The 21,971-nt window shown below is 35.9% G+C and overlaps 1 protein-coding gene across 1 annotated transcript; it reads left to right on the top strand.

Moving 5' to 3' along the window:
• Positions 1-8,765: 8,765 nt before the first annotated feature.
• On the top strand, positions 8,766-21,338 carry pprc1 (PPARG related coactivator 1). Its single transcript, XM_067385739.1, has 14 exons — positions 8,766-8,886; positions 11,629-11,760; positions 11,884-12,036; positions 12,161-12,226; positions 12,578-14,345; positions 14,414-14,467; positions 16,208-16,268; positions 16,546-16,613; positions 17,332-17,998; positions 18,126-18,329; positions 20,101-20,173; positions 20,276-20,397; positions 20,478-20,629; positions 20,882-21,338. The coding sequence occupies exons 1-14, from the start codon at positions 8,794-8,796 to the stop codon at positions 20,980-20,982; spliced, it is 3,714 nt and encodes a 1,237-aa protein (XP_067241840.1). The 5' UTR covers positions 8,766-8,793; the 3' UTR covers positions 20,983-21,338.
• Positions 21,339-21,971: the final 633 nt, after the last annotated feature.

Raw genomic sequence — 21,971 nt, 5'->3', positions numbered from 1 at the left:
CAAGGAGCACAGATAAATATCCACAACTACCCCTCCCCCCAAAGCATGTGTATGTCTAAAAGAAAGAGAGCGAGAAACCCTCCCTTTCAGAGTCATTGTGCAAACACACGCACACACACATACACACAGCCTGAGCTCCTGTAATCAAAAGCTTAATCTTCAGTCTCACGATATTAGAGTGAGAGAAGATTAAAAAAGGAATTGCAACTGGCAACTTTTCAATAAACACACACAGCTACAGTGGAGGTTGAAGTCACAATGTGTTACAGTATTACAGATGTGTGTGTGTAACTGTTGCTGTTCTATATTTGGAAAATAAAATCTGGTGTGCCTCTTGAGACCACTGAGTCTAGGTTTGTCACTTTGGGATCCCCATATGTGTACTGCAAGCATGATCACCAGTTGTGTTTTGGATGCTGGTCTTTGGCAGTGGGATGCTGCTGTGCTGTTGTCTCCTCCAGCCAAAAGTTATAACAAAATGTACAAAAATGTTAATAACTTTTGACTGTATTCACCAATTTTAATGAAACTGGTCTCAGTATATTCCTTGGGTCATGCTGAGAACATAGATATCAAATTTGCCATAGTCAGCTAAGACCTCCTGTCCGCCATATTGTTTTTCTTTAAAAACCTACTTTTTCGAACTCCTCCTAGACCGTTGCTCCGATTTTCACCAAAATTGAACCGTGTCATCTTCAGACCATGCCAACAAAAAGTTAAGGATTTCAAGTCGATACGTGAAACGGTTTTCGTATACCAGAGCAAAGAATTTGAGGCATGATGCAAAAACGACTCTTGAAGCTATATCTCTTCAGTGCTTTGACATATTGACACCAAACTTTGCAAGTGTCATTGTCACCTTACTCTGACCATACCACACAACAATTTGGACACAGCGCCACCTATTGGTCAAAAGTGATGAACCAGTAAATCCTCATTTTTGATCATTTTTCAGCTCTTTTACCTAAAATGATGTTAATAGGTCTTTAATTGCTCACTGCTGCAGTTAGCCTGATGCTCCCAGTTGCGTTGGCTTGCTTCTTGTGCCGTTTTTGTGCTTGGCCCCGTAATTGCTGCTTGCAGCTATATTTTTTAATGTTATCGTTATCGACTCGATAAGAAAATTTGGCTGATATAAAGCCGATAAATAATGGATTATTTCCTTCAGCGGATAAATTTCAGATGCACACTGTCCACCATAATGGGTTTGAATTGCTTGAAATATGATTGAAATCACTTCAAAAAGGAAAATACAGTTAAGTGCAACATACACAAGTCTGTCACAATATAATGAGAACATTACAGTTGTGTGATTGGGACTTGGCTTTTAATGGTGAGACATTTGTTTTTGTAATCAAGTTTTAAAAAATTCTATTAATTTTGATTTAGATTTATCAGCCAATATATTGGTTATCGGGTTTCAATTATAAAGAATTATCGGTTATCAGACAAAATTTAATATCAGTGCTTCCCTAATTATTTTCAACGTTAATTAAAATGTAATTTATTCCTGTGAAGGCAAAGCTGAATTTTCAGCATCATTACTCCAGTCTTCAGTGTCACATGATCCTTCAGAAATCATTCTAATATGCTGATTTGGTGCTCAAGAAACATTTATTATAATTATCAATGTTGAAAACTGTTGTGCTGCTTAATGGTGATACATGTGTATTTTGATTCATGCTTTAATAAAAATAAAAACAAAGATGAATTCTCAGTAGATGGATCAGTATAATAATTTAAAAACAAATGAAGTAAAAGTGGAGTGATTTTGGATCAGTCATTGTGAGAGGGGTAGAGCATTTGTTGGGCTGAACAGCTTTAGAGGAATCTAATGGAATTAATTTATCAGTGATCTGATTACAGAGATTCATTATGTGAACTAATGGAATCATCTCACGGAGTTAACCCTTCGGATTATTCACTAAAACATAATTACATTAATATAACCATCCATCAACATCACCACAAAAGGCTGCGTTCAGTGAAATAGCAAATTATTATTTAGAGTTTGATGCAATTGAGACTGAGCGAGAACATGTGAATATGTGCGTGCATGATTTCAATTCTAATTTGAGGCCATCTGGTGTCTTCAGTAGCTGCTTGCCTGCCCCACGGGATTACAATGAGGATGTCGGTGAAGCCATATCACCCTGATCTAAACACAAGCTCTCTGCACAAAGATGTTAATCAATCATTTATACTGATGTTTTGTTTGTGCACTCAACAAAGACTGAATATGACATGAATGCTTGTTCTAACGTTTCTAGTGGACAAATAACTTCCGCTCATTTTGCTTTGCATTCAGCTCAGTGATTGGCTGGATTCATGAACTGAACTAAAATGACAAACTTTTACACTGGAGTTAAATAACATACTTTAAACAAATGGAATAAAAGATTCAAAAGTATGCGGTCGGCAAGATTTTTAATGTTTTTAAAAGAAGTCTCTTAAATGCTCACCAAAGCTGCATTTATTTTCATCAAAAATACATTAAAAACAGTAAGATTGTGAAGTATTCATGCAATTTAGGATAATTGCTTGTGCTTACAATGAAATTTATTCCTTTGATGCAAAGCTGAATTTTCAGCATCATTACTCCAGTTTTCAGTGTCACATGATCCTTCAGAAATCATTCTAATATGATGATTTGCTGCTCAAGAAACATTTATTATCAATGTTGAAATCAGTTGTGCTGCTTAATATTTTGGTGGAAATGGTGAAACTTATTTTATAAACAGAACCGATATGAGATAACCACTACAGATAACCAACAACTCTTTATATTATAACCGATATATTAGCCGATAAATCTAAATCAAATTTTGGACTACATCAATTTTTGAGAGCCTGATTACAAAACCAAAAGTCTCACCATTAAAAGCCATGTCCAAAGCACACAATTGTAATGTTCTTATATAAAATTATGTAACCTATGACAGGCTTGCACTTTATTTTCCTTTTTGAAGTGATTTCAATCATTTTTCAAGCAATTCCAAAACCATAATGGCAGACAGTGTGTCTCAGCTGAAGGAAATAATCCGTAATTTATCGGCTTTAATATATCGGCCAAATTTTCTTATCGGGCCGATAACAATAACATTAAAATGAACATACTGATACCGATATGGTGGCTGATATATGGTGCATCCCTAGTCTTTACTGTCACTTTTGATCAATTTAATGCATTCTTGCTGCATAAAAGTATTAATAGTTTTAAAAAAATGTTATAGACCCCAAACTTTTGAATGTTCATTTTTCACTTATACATCTTTATAGTAGTGAAATTTGCTTTCTGCAAACCCCCACATTGTGCACTTAGTCTGTTAAAATAATACACAAGATATATTTACAATAATATAAATCTAAAATATATTTTTTCTAAGAAAAAAAGATTGCAAGTAATTTACCGTAACTAAACAGAGGGCATAAGGGTGACATTACAAAATGTACTAATGTGCAAAGGGCAGTAGAAATGTTGTATGATTGATAACTAGTGCAAAAGTGTCACACTAGTCAACATATGACACAGCATGATTCAACCAAAAACAAAACTACAATATGTAAAACAATGTATTATAACAGATCTGTTTATTGAGAAAGCTGCATTGTCTGCTGCCTGCATGTCTATCTCCTGACTCAGACCGGAAGAAAGAAGAATAACAAGAGATGGCATAGAAAGATAAAGAAAATGATGGCTGGGAGGGAATGAGAGAGAAGGAACGGAAAGAGGGAGTGTGACGAAGAGGCTGATGAAATGGATTTCCCCTTCTGTTGCCATGGCAACAGTGGTAGTGGATGAATGATTTTCAGTACAGTCAGGTAGCTGCGAGGAGTAGGCTGAAGAGAACAGGACAGCACAGCTGTAAAGAGAGGTGGAGCAGCATTTTCTCGCTCCTGAAAATGTCCATGATAATTGTTCTTGTCCACCAACAGTGGGACAGACAGCTGTACTGTGAGAGACTGTATAGTTGCAGGTGAAAGATGCTGAGAGCTTCTTTTTTTTAAAAAAAAAAAGCAAACCACAAACACTGCTTACGCAAACAAAACCCTCAAGATGATGCAGTGAAGTCTTATGAATACTCATACATTCTCTTGAAACAATTTCTTAGTATCGGTGCCTTCCTGTAAATGTCTGAGGAACAAAATTCACTGCACACCAAAAGTATAAGAAGAAGGATCACATACTGCACATTCTGCTAGTTAACCACATATCTCTTTTGAAATGGAAGAGACAAGACTACAAATAAAAAGGGAATTTAAGTCATTTTCTGCCTGTTGCATTATATATTTCCAGTATTAATAACAGTCATCAGTTATGCCTGTAAACCTTAATGGCGCTCTCAGTTTCTTCTTTGTTTAATTAGTTTTACACATATTCATTTCTGATATTTTATTTATTCATCTCAGAAGCCTAAAAAGCTGTTTTATTTTACCATGGAGTGGGTTGCTTCATGGGGGCCGCCTTATTGAGATCACATGACAAGCACAAAAATACTGAGTGCAGCTTTAGAAATGAAAAAAACTAAAGGTTGATAAAAGTCTCAAGGTTGCGTCATACTATAACACCAACTGTAATGTGGGTTAAAACCACAGAGCTTTGATCGCGAGTCTCTGAGAAGTATCTTCACTAACATAAGTGTTAACTGATAGTGCTGGAGTATTTTGGACTCGTTACAATCCCCTGGTTTCACAGACAAGGCTTAAGCTAGTCCCACACTAAAATGCATGTTTGAGCTGATTTAACTGAAAGCAACTTGCACTGACATTTCTTAAAATATCTCAGTGTCATTGTTTTGTCTCAATATGCACATCAGTAATGTTTTTTTCTAAGGCTACTTAAATGTCCTAATTGAACTAAGGCCTAATCCTGGCTTAATCTAAGACCTGTCTGTGAAACCGGGCCACCATGTTTTACAAATAACACGTTTAAACTGTACACAACTCTACAAAGAGCATAAAAACAGAGGGTGACAAGGACAAAATACATTTTGTTCAGTTCATAGTTCACTAAAGGGGAAGGAAAGCAGTGGACAACAAAGCCAAAACTAAAATTTAATGGCACCATCTAGTGGCTAACAGCATAAAGTGTGGAGCCCACAGAAGCTTTACAAGCAATGGACAGGAAACGCTAATTTAAATAGAAAGAGAGTGTTTGACCATCATTCTATTGGGAGAAACAGGAATATATGAAACAATATATGGTAACAAGCATGTGTCATTGTAACGGAGGCCAGAAAGAGACTGTTGTCTTTAGCCTCCTTGATAGAGTGCCCGACTCCATGCCAGTGGGTTCGAGTCCTGCTTACAGTAGGCAGTCTGAACAGGAGGGATTACATTGGTGCCGTGACCCCGATCTGAAGATTGCTTCAGGATCTACGTCAGTTGGGTCGTCGAGGGACGCTGCATTGAGGTTCACTGTTATACAATGGTATACAATACTGTGAGAATACAAAGGGACATTTGGGTCTTCTGATACACAACGCAGATGATGGTAACAGCGATCAGCAACGGTGCGGTTCTGCCATGTTACCAAAGTGTTAAAATCATTGTATAGCATATATTATATAGTTACTTTTAAAATTTCACTACAGAATACATGCTTTATAAAGTAATTTGTAACGTATTTCGTTAGATTACCCAAGTTTTGTAACTTAATCTAAATACTTTGGAATACTAATAAGTCTGAAAGTCTGTATTGCGGGAAAAGAAGTGAGAATTGTGACTTATTCAGGACAGTACTAGATAAAAATAACATGCAATTTTTATGATCCCTCTTATTTTGTTAAAATTATTAAAAAATGTTGCATATTCTGCAAGGGGTATGAAACTAAGCAAAAATTTAGCTTAGGATGCTTTTTGTTTCTATTCTTTTTAATTTTTAATCACCAATTGCTGTTCTAAAATACTTTTTGGATGTAACTTTAATTTGATTACATTACCACCCATTTAAAATGTAACTGTAATGAAATACAGTTACTCAAATTTTGTATTTTAAATACGTATCTAAGTTACATGTATTTCGTTACTTCCCAACCCTGTATGTGTATACAGTACAGTCCAAAAGTTTGGAACCACTAAGATTTTTAATGTTTTTAAAAGAAGTTTCGTCTGTTCACCAAGGCTACATTTATTTAATTAAAATTACAGTAAAAACAGTAATATTGTGAAATATTATTACAATTTAAAATAACTGTTTTCTATTTGAATATATTTCACAAAGTAATTTATTCCTGTGATCAAAGCTGAATTTTCAGCATCATTACTCCAGTCTTCAGTGTCACATGATCCTTCAGAAATCATTCTAATATGCTGATCTGCTGCTCAATAAACATTTAATGTGTACAATTGTACAAAATATTTGCGTACAATATTTTTTTTCAGGATTATTTGATGAATAGAAAGTTCAAAAGAACAGTGTTTATCTGAAATCTAATCTTTTATAACATTATAAATGTCTTTACTGCCACTTTTGATTGATTTAATGCATCCTTGCTGAATAAAAGTTTTCATTTCTTTAATTTCTTTTCAAAAAAATAAAAATTCTTACTGACCCCAAACTTTTGAACGGTAGTGTATAATGTTACAGAAGCTTTGTATTTCAGATAAATGCTGTTCTTTTGAACTTTCTATTCATCAAGGAATCCTGAGAAAAAAAAAGTACACAACTGTTTTCAACATTGAAAATAATCATAAATGTTTATTGAGCAGCAGATCAGCATGTTAGAATGATTTCTGAAGGATCATGTGACACTGAAGACTGGAGTAACGATGCTGAAAATTCAGCTTTGCATCACAGGAATAAATTACTTTGTCAAATATATTGAAATAGTACACAGTTATTTTAAATTGTAATAATATTTCACAATATTACTGTTTTTTTACTGTATTTTAAATTAAATAAATGTAGCCTTGGTGAGCAGACGAAATTTCTTTTAAAAACATTAAAAATCTTAGCGGTTCCAAACTTTTGGACTGTACTGTATATATATTTATATATATAGATATATATATATATATATATATATATATATATATATATATATATATGTGTGTGTGTGTGTATATATACAGGATCTGATTACGTAATCCGTTACTACCCAGTACATGTAATCTGGATTATGTAATCAGATCCAAAATATTAAGTACTTGTAATTAGAGTAAACTACTTTTTAAAATACTCATAATCAGACTACAGTTACTTCTTTATGGATTACATGATTACATATTATTTACACAATGGCAGTAAATTGTCCTACAATATATGTGACATCCAATAAGGGTTAGCACAAAAGTAATCTAAATGTAATCCAAAAGTAGTCAGATTACTTTACCAAAAAATGTGTAATCTAAGAGATTATTGTCACAATTATATTACTGATAACAAAATTCATTGATTCTCCTAATTTTTTTATTTTTTTAACATTTATATTTTTTTCATAATAAACCTGCCACTTATATACATTCATGATTCTTCAAGTTTTTCTGGCGGTGAGGGGGAAATATAGTTGATATACAGATGAATATTTATGAAATATAGATTAATATATATATATATATATATATATATATATATATATACACACACACATATATATATATATATATATATATATATATATATATATATATATATATGAAATAATATAATAATATAGATGATAATTAGACAAAAAATTTTAAGTAGCAGTGATATTGCTGTGAATTTGAGTTTTCTTACTATTAATTTTAAGTAAATATCTTTTAAAATCATAAGATGTGATTTTGTTTTATTCAGTGTTACTATCAGCAAACACTAACAGACACATTAGTGTTAGTATTTTGAAGTATTATCTGTCCATACATTGCACTTTAAGAAGAATCTGTTGAGGCTCTTGTTGGTGAATGGAATATATTTTTGGGAATATATTTTTTCTTTGTATCTGTCAGAATAGTACAAGATTATATGTTACAATATATGTGACATCAAATAAGTGTCGCCACAAAAGTAATCTAAATGTAATCCAAAAGTACTCAGATTACATTGCCAAACATTTGTAATCTAAGAGATTATATTACTGACAAATTTTGTCATGTAATTTGTAATCAATAACTGATTACAATTCATAAATAATCTACCCAGCTCTGTATATATATACAAAATTATTCAGTTCGAAGAGCTCACAAGAAAGTACACGGAGGACATCTGCTGGCCAAGGTGTGTCACTGCAAAGAGAAGACTTTTGACTGACTATTGAAAATCATTGACTGATTTTTTTTAAGCATTTAGCCGATACTGACAAACTTCCTTAAAAAGCATAAAATAAAAATAATATTTAACCTATAATTTAGTTGTTTTAAAGAAGTTTTGCCTTCTAAAGCATGAAAAGGACACAGCAGAATAATTGTGAATAGTCAAAGTATGCCGGGCTGAATCTATATAAATGTTGCAAAGATGTCAATGTATTTTGTATTCTGACGAACTTAGCACTGACTAGCAAAGTTCCCATATTTTCCTAATATAGTGACTAAACATTGTGTCCATCATATACACGAATTCAAAGCACACTTCTACTGAACAAACATTTATATAATAAACCATACCATATATAAGACGATAATATCAAACAAGAAATAAAAATGTTGCAACTTACCCCAAAAACCAGAGCCGTTAACTAACGTAACTTTCTGAGGTAACGGACGTTCGATGACGCATCATGTGGGCGGGACTAAACCGTTCAGTTGCCGGGAACGCAAATAGCACGTGGTTTGCAGCCGGCTGCTCCTGCAGTTGATTCACGTTTTCCCACACAGATGAATTGTAAGATGGCGGCGCGGTGGGGCACAGGCGAGGAGATGTTAAAAGCCTGTAATACTCAAATGTTCTCACCGGTGAATCTTGACGAGGTAAGAACTGCATATATTTATACTTTTATAGTGTTGTGCCAGAATGAAATTGATGACATTTATCACTGTGTCAAATATTCGTGGTAAATACGCGATGATGTGCAGGACTTTGTGACACGTGGATGGTGATGGTGAGATGGCTTGTGCAGTTCTGCTTGCCACATGTGAACAATAAATAGATTTATACTTGATTTCTTGCGTATTTATACTGAACTCGCTTGTCAGGGGATGAATGCACAAGTTTAGTCCTGTTAGCTGATGTTGCCATGCTTTTGCACTCATAAGAACTTAGTTTATCACACTAGACAAGTGTTTAAACAACATAATCATTTATTTTTTTAAACTTAGGGTAGTTTAGTAACTATAAACGCATTGTTTTGTGGTTTTAATGGTGATAGATAATCTGTAATCAAGAATCGTTAGCTGTTTGAATGTGTCAGATCTAAAAAGAGTAGTATTTAATGAATATTATGTATTTTTATTATATTTATTAGTAACTTCTTCTCAATACTTAAACTCCATTGTTTATCAAATATGGCTTTTTTGTTGTTTGATACATTTTTTTTAGGTGACTCAAACCCACGTGGTTGAATCATGTTAAGAATGAAACTAAAGTAAACTGTGTTTATGCATGGTCCTACATTTTACTTTTGAAACATTTAACATTGAAACTGCAATATTATTTTACTACATTAAGCTTGATAAAGTTAAAGTGCCATTGATTGGTAATTCAGCAGATGTTATCTTTCCCAGGAATGGCTACTGATATATAAACTATGATTTTTAAATAAGTTTTACTCTGAGTGCTTGCAGTCATCACCTATTAATTTCGTATTTTGCTTTGTCATGACTTTGAATTACAAAGTTAGCACCATGTTGTTCAATGCGGTTTGACTAGCTGTCCAGCACGTGGTGCAGGTATGAGTGGGTCAGTTATGTTGGGCCATGACAGCACCCTTCAATTCAGCCGGTTTATGTTGTAAAACGAGAACGATTTATTATCATTAAACTGGCCTAAAGATGTAATATTGGTCTCTTTTAAGGAAATGAGAGTAGTCATGCAGAATTTGTGTTAGCAAGGCGTGTTTTGAACTGTGCCGGTGTTGGGTTTGCCCAGTAATGCACTGCGGCAGGATGACGTGAGGTGCGCAACACGTGGTTGTAGCTACAGATCAACTCATTTATAAATGTAACATGGCTTACATTATTAGTAGTCTGTCTTGTATTCTCATTTGCTAATTTTTGCATTTTTTTTAGTGTTATGATTTCAAATTCATGAGCAGTATTAAAAGAATGTTTATTTTTTATATTAAAATAATATTTCACTTGAAGCCATATGAATAAATGATTATGTGATTCAAAGCTAACCATAACATCAGCTGCTGTAGAACAGTCCAGCAATTACAAGCCTCAAAGACAGGGCACATTGTTTGCTGTTGTTAAATATAGAAGCATGAACTTGTTTACAGACTAGGCTAATGGTTTTTCTTTTTTTTTTTTTTTTTTTTTTTACCTTGCACTGATTTCTGTTTTTAGAAGCGTATTTAATTCTGAAAGTATTGATCTAAAAATATGATATTATTAAAGGTGCAATATGTAATATATTTGCAGTAAAATATCCAAAAACCACTAGGTCAGTGTTATATTTTGTTCACTTAAGTACTCACAATATCCCAAATGTTTCCAACTATTTGTAAATCGTGAGAAAATTGCAATTTTAACCAAGGCTCCGGGACGTGGGAGGAGTAGCCTGTCAATTGCTTCATACCTGCGTTACCCTCGGTTTCCAGTTTTATTTTGTAGAAATCATGGAAACATCAAAGATGCTTTAATATTTAAGTTTTAATTGATATATTTATGGACAGAAAACTAATTATTATATAGTTCAACACGTTTAGTCTAATTGTTTAAATCTAATTTTCTTTATTTTTTATTTTTTTGCGCGCGAGTACCATGCTTTACCATGCCTCAGAGAAAAACACTATTTGGTGTAGTAGCTAACATAGCATAATCAGATGCAGCTTTATTTTTAGTAACAGTAATACAGAATTTTCTCCATCATACAATACGTTTTTAAATGAATTGCATGCCATTTGTCAACACAAGCCATCCAGCATTTAATATGATATTCTAAAATTCATCATCTTACTGCAGTGTGCAACAGTGTCTCACATCAGTCCTAGAGCGAGCGCACAGAGTAACATTATTCAATGCACTCAAATGTATCTTATATGATAAACAGAGCTGTGTTACCTCATACTCGTGACTGGAAAAGCGGAAGCAGCGCTGGCGACTGTGACGCAATAATATCTCTCGTTAACTATCGCTCCAGCTCCTCGTTCAGCTCCCACAACACTCGGTCCTGCTCTGCTTCATTGTACAGTAACGTTAATAATCGCATCCATGAACATGATTTCTTCCGGAGTCCTATCCCAATTCTTTTCCACCGGCTGTGAGTTGGAAGACCACATGACCCAAGATTTTGCACTCAAACTTGGCGTCATCAAGCTACGCCTTTGTTTTGAATAGGCCTCTAGCAACTTCTAGCGGACATAAATCTACATATTGCACCTCTAATACTTAGCCCTAATCGTTTTGTGTAACTTCAACCAGACTGCCCAATAAATGAATGGAAATAACTGCATGATGTCTTGCATTTCAGTTTAAATGTTTTTATGGAGTGATCTGGTTTGCTGATGGGTCAAAACAGTAAATTATTTTTTTTTTAATGGAATATTGCAGGCAGAGATCCTTCAGGGAAGCTTCTCTGGTAGCTGTCTGGAGTATCCTGACAACGGAGATGCTCTGGAGGTTTTACATGGCTGCTTGGATCCCTCTATTCTGTCCATTTTTGAGGACAACCCCACTGGAGAAGTAAATAATGCCTATATAAAACTGTTCATTGCATGATTTGCTTTCAACACAAAGATTTGTTTGTTGAATTTCATTTGTTTTCATGTCACTCAGCAATGTTTCCTGTTTTTTTTTTTTTTTAAGGTTAAATGTAATCTTGATGAGGAAAGTGAAGCGACACTGCTCACAGCTCTCACTGAAATACTTGACAATGTTGATGATGAGAACTTGTCCCCTTTTGACACTCTGCCGGATTCAGACCTGTTCTCAGGTCAGAAGGGTCAGGAACACTCTCCGGTGAGTCCTCCCCAGCTGGTTTTCACCAGTCTAAGCATGTCAGGAATGCACTAGAAAGTTTATTTTTGTTTTTTGAACAGCTTGATGCGTTTATAGATACTAAATTTTCCTTTATCCACTCTAGCTGAGAAAGTTGCTTACACGGTCTCCTCCAGAGTCACTGATTCATGCAAGACAATTTCCTGGAAAGGTATAAGTTCTGAATATTTCTGTCTCATCCTCAAACATTCATTAGATTTTATGATAGCACTTTATTTTATAGTCCTGTTTCGCATGTACATACATGCATGTGTAATGGGTAATAACTAAGTACTAATCCTAATCTTAACCCATGTAGTTACTGTACATAATATTTTTTAGTACTTTCTTGATAAGTACATTAAAAGTGCATGTACAATAAAATAAAGTGCAACTGATTTCATTGATATTGATGGCAGCACAACAGGTTTTAACTTGCGTTGCATGATTTAGGGGGGAAAAAGTTGTTTTTAATGCATAACTTTATGGTTATAATGTGAGACATATTATATTTTTGTTTTAGAGTCTCCCACGAATGCAGAGAGTATCTCAGCAGAACAGTGAGGGAGAAGAGGAGGAAGATAGGGATGCTAGTTTTTCAACAATAGCCAATATTGATTTGTCGTCACTGGAAGAATTTGATTGGTGCCTTCCTGTGTCCTTGGAGCAGGATGGAGAGAGCATGCCTGTCACTCTCAGCGATTTAGTAAAACACATGCACCCTTACTGTATGACATTATGTGTAGAAGGAGAAGAGGGACAAGAGCATCTCCTGCCTGAGAGGGGCCTCGTGCTAGAAGTGGTTGATCAAGGAGAGCATGGAGAGCCAATCCTGGCAATCCCAGATCTTGGCATCCCTTTTGCTCACACGGACTCTGCAGAAGGAGAGCAAAGAGTCCCGGAGAAAAGCATAAACAAGCCGGAACCAAACCCTGAGGATGGTGATGAAAAATTCCCACCACCTTCTGAAGTATCTCTGGTGGAAGAGGAGAAAAAGGTTGTCAAAAAGAAATGTAAACCTGTTAAAGCCGATCTGGTCGAACAGAGAGTTTTGAGAAGCTCAAGAGTTAAAGAGGAGCCCCAGAAGAAACGGCAGGAAGAACAACAAAAGAAAAAGGTGACTTTTTCACCTGCCCTCTTATCGGCAAAGCCTGAGAGACCTAAAATTGAGTTGATGACCCCTGAGCCACGGGTTGAGAAGCACATCACGGCCCCTCAAGCTGAAGCAAAAATCACTGACTCACAGCCAGAGAACAAACCTCTTGAAAAGTCTGTAGAGGAAGAACCACCATCAAAACAAGAGCCTGTTAGCGAGCAGCCTGCTGTTTGCCAGCGTAATGAAACTAAGCCCAAACCTCTCAGTTTACAACAGTACCGGCTCCTCCGCCAGCAGAAGAAACCAGACCCGGTGGACAAAACGGAGGATTACAGCACTAAATGGCCCAAGTTGCCTGAAGCGCCCAAGGAGCTTCCCCCAATACCCTGCCTGCCAGACCCAAACCCCAGAGACCCACGTAAAACCTTCCATACTCCTGCTAAAAAAGACCTTGCACCTGAAATCATGCCCGCATGGCACCCGAGAGGTCCCGCTGCTCCCCCAACACCTGAAGCCTTGCTCATCCCTCCGGCTTCACTGATGGGTTCCTCTAAGAAACCTGCAACTTCTAAAGCATCAACCTCTCCACCTTCAGGCACATCATCTGAAAGTTTACCCCATTCGGTCCACTCATCACCCAAGAATCTACCTGCTCCCATCGGCGTGCCAAAAAACACTATTCATACTGAGACCTCTACCCCGATCAGATGTGTGGCTGAGGTGCCTCCTGAAAGGATGGTTCCACCACCAGTGTCCACTACATCCGGAGACTCTCACAGTCTCAATGCACCCAGTAAGAAGGAATGTTTACAAAGTAACTCCAGTGCTGCTCATGTGTGTGAAAGTGTGCCATCTAAAGTTTCCTCAAGGCCTCAGATGATCACTACACCAGTTCAGAGCTCAAACTCTAGCCCTCTTAAACCTAGTGCTGCTGTGCCTACAAAGAGAGAGCCCGAGCAGGTTGTGTTGGCCCCCGTGTCTGATCAAGCCAAAAACACCCTGCCAACTAATTCTAAAAAGCTGACCTCACGGTTACAGCCTCACGTTCCAGCAATAGCTGCTCAGCCATTTTTCTCAGCTCAAGTTCAGGCCAGAGTTGTTGAACTGGCAGAGCAGATGAGGATGGCTTCTTCTGAGATCCCCAAACCGAAGAACACCACAGTTGAGCTGATTGAGTCATTCACAAATGAAATTGGTGAGCATTTTTCCTTATGTAGTTAAGAATTTCTATGGATTGGATTATAATGAACATTTTCCTTCTAGGTATTGAAGCTGCTGATCTTACAAGCCTCCTGGAGCAGTTTGAGGAGTCTCAGTGTAAGTGATGTTATATCTGAGCTCTTTTTCTTTCTTTTTTGGAAGTATAACTACGTTAAAATCATGCTTTAAGTCAAGCTGACTATTTGAAGGATGCACACCAGAGCTTTCTTTGGAAACGAGTGCCATCTTGGTGAACGCATACACCCATACTGCCATCTTTAGAATGCAGACCATTAGTTTATAAGCAACTAGGCCACGCTTGCATTTGGGGCTTGGAGGAAGTTTGCATTACTGGGACGAAGGAATTTGTGTCCATGTTGCCAGGTCAAGCACAGATTGCAATTACAGAGTTCACAGTTCAACATGACCCGGCGAGTTAGATAAGACTGTTTTCACAAAACCGTGTTCATCTTATCGTAATGTATTAATGGCATTCGGGTCAGATGAGGTAAAAATGGCCTAAAGGTTTGTTTCCTTTTCCAAGTGTAAATTTGTGTTTAACCTAAATGGTGTAGTTGTTGTAAAATGATAAAACATTACCCAGTCAAACAGAACCGTATCATTACAAAAGAAATGGTCTAGAAAATGGCTGCATTTCAGTCTAGCTTAAAAAAAAAAAAGACGAGGGTGTGGTATTCCTTAAAGTGCGCTCACATGTACCATTCCTTGGCAATTTCACAGGCAAAATCCAGTCATTCCAATAGGAATCTGTGAGATTGGGAATTTTGTTTGCGGTCAACAAAATTTGATGCAAATTTTGCTCATTTTCTAGTTGGTGCTGACCAACAGAAAGATCTTGCTTGAAAGTGACTTCTGTTTTATATATAACTACGTTATTAAAGGATTAGTTCACTTCAGAATTAAAATTTCCTGATAATTTACTCACCCACGTCATCCAAGGTGTTTATGTATTTAGCCGAAAAGAAATTAAGGTTTTTTAGGAAAACATTCCAGGATTTTTCTCCATATAGTGGACTTCAACAGTTACCAACGGATTGAAGGTCCAAATGTCAGTTTCGGTGAAGCTTCTACACGATCCCAGATGAGGAATAAGGGTCTTATCTAGCGAAACATCAGTCATTTTCTAAAAAAATAAATAAAAATTATATACTTTTTAACCATAAGACCCATATTCCTCGTCTGGGATCATGTAGATCCCTTTGAAGCTGCACTGAAACTGCAATTTGGACCTTCAACCCGTTGGTAACTGTTAAAGTCCACTATAAGGAGAAAAATCCTGGAATGCTTTCCTCAAAAACCTTTCTTTTCGACTGAATAAAGAAAGACATAAACATTTTGGATGACATGGGGGTGAGTAAATTATCTGGAAATTAATTCTGAAGTGAACTAATCCTTTAACAATAGACCAAAAACCTTTTTGCTCACGAATATTTGCTGAAATTACGCTAATGTGACCACACCTTAAGGGGAGGGTGTGTTACTTTAAGAGAGGGCGTGGCTTTAATGAAAACCGCTGCTATGTGCTCATGTTCATTGAACTGCTGGAATTCTGCCCCGTTAACAAAACCATTTTAAAACCAGTTGGCTGTCTTTGTCTGAGGACATGCAGGGGCTGAATACTGACCGTATACCCATTAAACAAGCATTTATCTTTAGTCTGCTGTTTCTCCGCTGTTGAGTGGGGAAGTGTGGTGCATTTTTGAAGAGTATCACAATACACGCTGTTTGTTGTGGCCGTGTTCTGCTAACAATCTGATTGTTGCTGTTATTTTAAGGGTCTGTCCCACCTTCACCACTTGTATTTGTTCATTCATAACCCTCCTTTTTTCTTTCCAGCAAAAGAAGAGCCAAGGGTACCGGAGGTCTGTGGTAGAGCAGCCGCTGTAGGAAACTCCAGGTGAGTATCATGAGGTGGAGTGATGGAGTTACCCTACAGCCCTTGAGCTGCTCTCGCACCAAACTCAATGTTTGTGTGTGTGGCCATAAGCCATATTTCACCAAGACCTACCGAAACAAATGAAGTCCTCATCATGACTTCGGAATGTGAAGGTGGACATTAGAGACGAACATAAGCGTAGCTTGTGTCAGTCTGAGTGATGTTTAAAAAAACATCAGAAATTCAAGCTTTTTACATTGTTGCCACTGTAAATTGTATTTTTCTATTTTTAATTCAGTTATGAGCAGCAGGTGGAGGCTAAGGCCCTGGAGAAAACCCGCAACCATGACCTGGGAAGCACAGCAGGTAAAAAAAATAAATTTATAAATAAATAAATTTTTACTTTAGTGGGCAATATATTGTTTGTACACTTTTCGAAAGTTTGGGATTGGTAAGATTTTTAAAAGTCTCTTATGCTCACCAAAGCTGCATTAAATTATTAAAAATCCAGTAAAAACTATAATATTGTGAAATATAATTACAATTTAAAATAACTGTTTTCTATTTTTTTTTTTTTTTTATATGTTTATTTCTGTGATGGCAAGATGAATTTTCAGCAGCCTTCAGTGTCACATGATCCTTCAGAAATCATTATAATATGCTGATTTGCTGCTCAAGAAATGTTTATTATTATTATTATTATTATTATTATTATTATCAATGCTGAAAACAGTTGTTCTGCTTAATTTTTTAGTGGAAACTGTAAAACTTTTTTTCAAGATTCTTTGACTTGAATATTTAAAACAGCATTTATTTGAAATAGAAATATTTTTTAGCATTATAAGTGTCTTTTCTGTCACTTTTTTTTTTTTTGATGGATGCATTGAATGGATGCATCCATTTAATGCATCCTTGTGGAATAAGTGTTTAATTTTTATTTAAAGTCTTTTTAATGGTAGTGTACCTATATTATAGCCTGTCCATTTAAATGGTGCATGATTTGATCTATTTTGTTATATAATGCAAACACATATGCAAATAATATAGTAATAACAGTATAAAATGAACAAAATTCTTCCCATAGGCCTCACACCACCTGCCACACCCCCACACCAGATGTGGAAACCTATTGCACCAGTTTCACTACTAGGGAAAGCCAAGAAGTCAGAGGTCCTTAAGCCAACTCCTAACAAGGCCATTCAGATAGAAGCAAGACCACTACCTTCAAATAAGCTGCGAAGCAAGCCTCAGACCCCTACTACCACTGGACAGACTCAACCATTCTCCCTTGACCATGATTACTGCCTTCCTCCAAAAGAACCCAATCAAAATGAAGTTGGCAATCGGTGGAATGTCAAACAACAGTCTAGCATTGTTATCAAGACTGTTGAGCTGTCCTCCATTAAGCCTGTGCAGAACACTGTCTCCAAGGCTTCATCAGCTCCTTCACATACAGAAGGAACCCAGAGGAATCTCAGCTTTAGTCAAGCTTCTGCAGATACGAGGTGCACGTTAAACAGCTCTGCCTTGGTGACTCCAGATGCCTCTCCAAACAGGCCTGACTCTGAAAGCTCTTTACTGGATGAAGCTAAATGCAGCCAGGAAAAATCTCTGGACTACTCTCAGTGTTCCTCCAGACAGTACCAGCAGGACAGAGGTCGCACAAAACGAAGATACAGAGCCCGATCCTCGAGTAGCTCAGAATCCAGCTCTGAGTTTTCCTCCAGATCACGTTCACCACCTAGGAAAAGGTCAGCTTTGACGTTTTCTCTGGTTATACACATGCATAATAATTAGAAAGTAATATTGAGAGAATAGTATTCTAAAGGACTTTTTTTTTTTTTTTTTTTTTTTTACATTTACATTTTACATTTACAGATACAGGTCTCGTCACTCGAGCAGCAGATCCAGTTCGTCATCTCGGTCTCGTTCCCGATCCAGCTCCAGGTCGTTTTCTCCACCTCGTCGGCGTCGATATTCCTATTCAAGCTCACGCTCTGGATCTTGGAGTCACAGCCGTTCTAGATCCAGGTCCCGCTCTTCTGATTCTCATGGACATCGGAGCTGGAAAAGTCATAGAAGGTGAGAACTGGCATGTTAGCTAATGCAGCGCTACCGTGCAGGCATAGATCAGAACAGCACTGTGCTGTCATCTGTCTATTTGTTGTGCATTTATAATATATATTTAAAAAAAAGAATCATCTATTTTGTAGTGGTGTAGCGGTACACAAAACTGATGGTTCAGTACATATCTCTGTTTTGAAGTCACAGTTCGGTACAGCAGGGGAAGAAAACTAAACATAAAATAAACATTTTTAAAAAAAAAATTAAACAGTGGTTTACTGAACATTGTCTTAAAATTAATTCATTTATAATTTAGTTTAAGGATAACAGTGTTCTCTGCTAATGCTGTAAACTATATAGGGAGCCCCTACTTGCACATTACTATAATATTAAAGGTAAACAACATAGCCCAAACTATTTAACTTAATCAACACCTAAATAATTTTTTTCTAAAAATAAATTATTATATGCAAAAAAGGCAGTTTAACTCCTAAATCTAATTATAAAATTGTTTTTACTCCATGTCGTTGTTGATATATTTATGCATTTACACAGTGGCTGTCATTTTCATGACAGATTTATTTAAACATACATTAAATAATCAAGACATCACTAACTGGTTAAAGGGTTAGTTCACCCAAAAATGAAAATGTTGTCATTATTGACTCACCCTCATGTCGTTCCACACCCGTAAGACCTCCATTCATCTTCGGAAAACAGTTTAAGATATTTTAGATTTAGTTCGAGAGGTTTCTGTCCCTCCATTGAAAATGTATGTACGGTAGACTGTCCATGTCCAGAAAGGTAATAAAAACATCATCAAAGTAGTCCATGTGACATCAATGGGTTAGTTAGAAGTTTTTGAAGCATCGAAAATACATATTGGTCCAAAAATAACAAAAACTACGACTTTATTCAGCATTGTATTTATTCAGCTCTTAAACTGTGTTCCGAAGATGAACGGAGGTCTTGCGGGTTTGGAACGACATGAGGGTGAGTCATTAATGACATTTTCATTTTTGGGTGAACTAACCCTTTTAAGTAAAATAAAATGAATATACGCTAATATAGTAAATATATTTAGCGAAATAGTTCATTTCTCTAGCAAACTAACAAGCTGTGGACATTGAATGACTTGCCTGAGGTAAATGTAATGCTATGTGACAGTGTTTACAAGCTGTTTTATTGATGACTTTCCACTGTTGAAACATGGATTGAGTGATTACATGAGATTGTACTGTATCTTTCAACATACCTTCAGATGTTCATTCATATTTATTCTATAACTAGTATTAAAGAGAAAGAGATGATTGTGGTCACTCTGCACTTGAACTGAGACGTCTATACAGTGATCTGTCACGCCACATTAAAGAGTCTCAAAATAGCATTTTTATATTTCTTTGAATTTTGTGATTTAAAATGGACAGAATTTGGAAGATGACACTGTTTCTCATCAAAAGTAACAAAACATGGAGCTTATTGAGATGATTGGTGGTTAGGCTACAACACTGGACACACCGAAGATTCATGGGACAAATATGTGTGCTGTTACACCCCTAATTACTAATTAATCAAATGTCAAGGAAGAAGAATTTTTCTGACATAAGGTGAAGTGAGGTCAACCTCAACATGAGAGTACGTTGGGTGGTGTATTATGGTTTTATGGTTTGGTTTGACCCCTACTATTTTGATTTCATAGTGTCTATATTATTTGTTTATTATTTCAATGGTTTTAGATTTAGTACAAGTTAATGATAATAACCCTGATATGTTTTGACTTCATTGACAGCCCTAATCAGAGGTCGGCTAGCCGCCACTCAGAAAATTGTGAGGATACCAAGATGCGTAAAGAGAAAGCCATTGTGAGTATTTCAATCAAGGAAGACGTCTTATTTTTTTTTCCTATAGGCACCTTGGTGATTGATTTTTCTCACTTATCAATTGAAATGGTTTTTTTTTTTTAGGAGGAGCGGAGAGTTGTTTATGTTGGGCGAATTCGTGGAAGCATGACTCGTAAGGAGCTGAAAGAACGCTTCTCATTCTTCGGAAAGATTGAGGAGTGCACTGTGCACTTTAGAGAAAATGGGTATGGCTTCTCTAAACTGTATTTATTTGATGTATTGTTTACCATTAACAAGAGGATTGCTAACACTCCTGTTATTTCAGAGATAACTACGGCTTCGTTACATACTACAACACAAAGGATGCGTTTAATGCTATTGAGAACGGAAGCAAGCTGAGGGAGCAGAATGAGCTTCCATTTGACCTGTGCTTTGGAGGCAGGAGGCAGTTTTGCAAAACCAGTTATGCTGATCTTGGTGAGCTTCCATTTAAAGTAGTGATGCACCAGAATTAATTTATTGCAGAAATCAAAATAAAAGCTTTCATTTAATTGAAGCTGTAAATAAAGTTTGGGTAATTGTGTAACTGTACTTACTGTGCTGTTCAGTTCAGTTCAGTTTTGTTTTGTTTTTTTGGGCTGAAATTTTGGCGCATCACTAATTTACCATCTTTGAAAACATTCCCATTAAAGCCTCCAGATGTGACAGTTTCTTTTTGATCACTTTCAGATTCAAACCGGGAGTACGATCCAAAGCCTACAAAGGGCAAATTTGATGCACTAGACTTTGACACTTTACTCAAGCAGGCTCAGAGGAACCTGAAAAGGTAACGATTAGTCAAGTCACCGATGAGAAGACCTATTACCTCGGAGCGAAATGCTGCCCTACACTTCCAGTGTTGCCTCTCAATTACTGTTTTTGGTTTGTTTGTTTTGTTTTTCTATTTGTGTTTTTGTTTCTGCAAGTTTACACCTTCTATTGAAGTGAAGATTTGTAAGAAAAGTGCAAAAAAAGATCATGAAATATAATAAAAAATGTGGAATGGAAAAAAAAGAATTTTTTTAATAAGAATTAAATTTATTTAAATGTTCATTCTGACTGAATGTTGGATACATTTTAAAATGAATTGAATGGAAACATTACGTTGGGGGAAATAGGTTTATAATGCTGAAGGTGTTTCAACCTAAATAAACCTAAGATAAAAAATAAAAATAAAAATCTGTCTCTTTTGTTGTCTCTTTAGATTAAAAATAAAACATTTGGTGTTAATATGTTGTCCAAATAAGCAACGTATTGATTTGAAATAAACTGTTTTGGGTGTTGTCTTGATTTGACAGAAAACTGAATGCATGATTTCTGCAGGTCTTAATTTGATCTTACTCAAATTAAGGCCTTAAATCAAGGGCCAAAAGCAAGTCTTAAATGCAAGACATTTAAAAAAAAAAATATGGCAAAAAAATGAACATCTTCCTCACTATTTTTGTCCTGTTTTTCAATACAAATTATCTAAACAACTTTAAATCAAGATACATTGACTTGAGATGCAAATGAAAACTTAACATGAGTTTATTTTTAAAACGAGAACAAATATCAGTTATGAAAACTTCCTTTTTCTGAGCCTAATGGCAGACATTTTAATCTTAAACTTGCTTCATTTAGATCAGTTTCACAGAAAACTTCAAGTAAATGTATCTTGCTTTAGAAAGATTATTTTTTGTGTGTGAAATTAATTCAAAAGTAAAGGATATATGATGGAAGTTGTATTTTCAAACTTTGCTAATACACTTAATTGTGTTTCTCCCTATTTACTGATGTATGG

This window comes from Chanodichthys erythropterus, chromosome 5 (assembly GCF_024489055.1).
Source record: "Chanodichthys erythropterus isolate Z2021 chromosome 5, ASM2448905v1, whole genome shotgun sequence".
Lineage (NCBI taxonomy): Eukaryota > Metazoa > Chordata > Actinopteri > Cypriniformes > Xenocyprididae > Chanodichthys > Chanodichthys erythropterus.
This window is presented reverse-complemented; position numbering and strand designations above follow the sequence as displayed.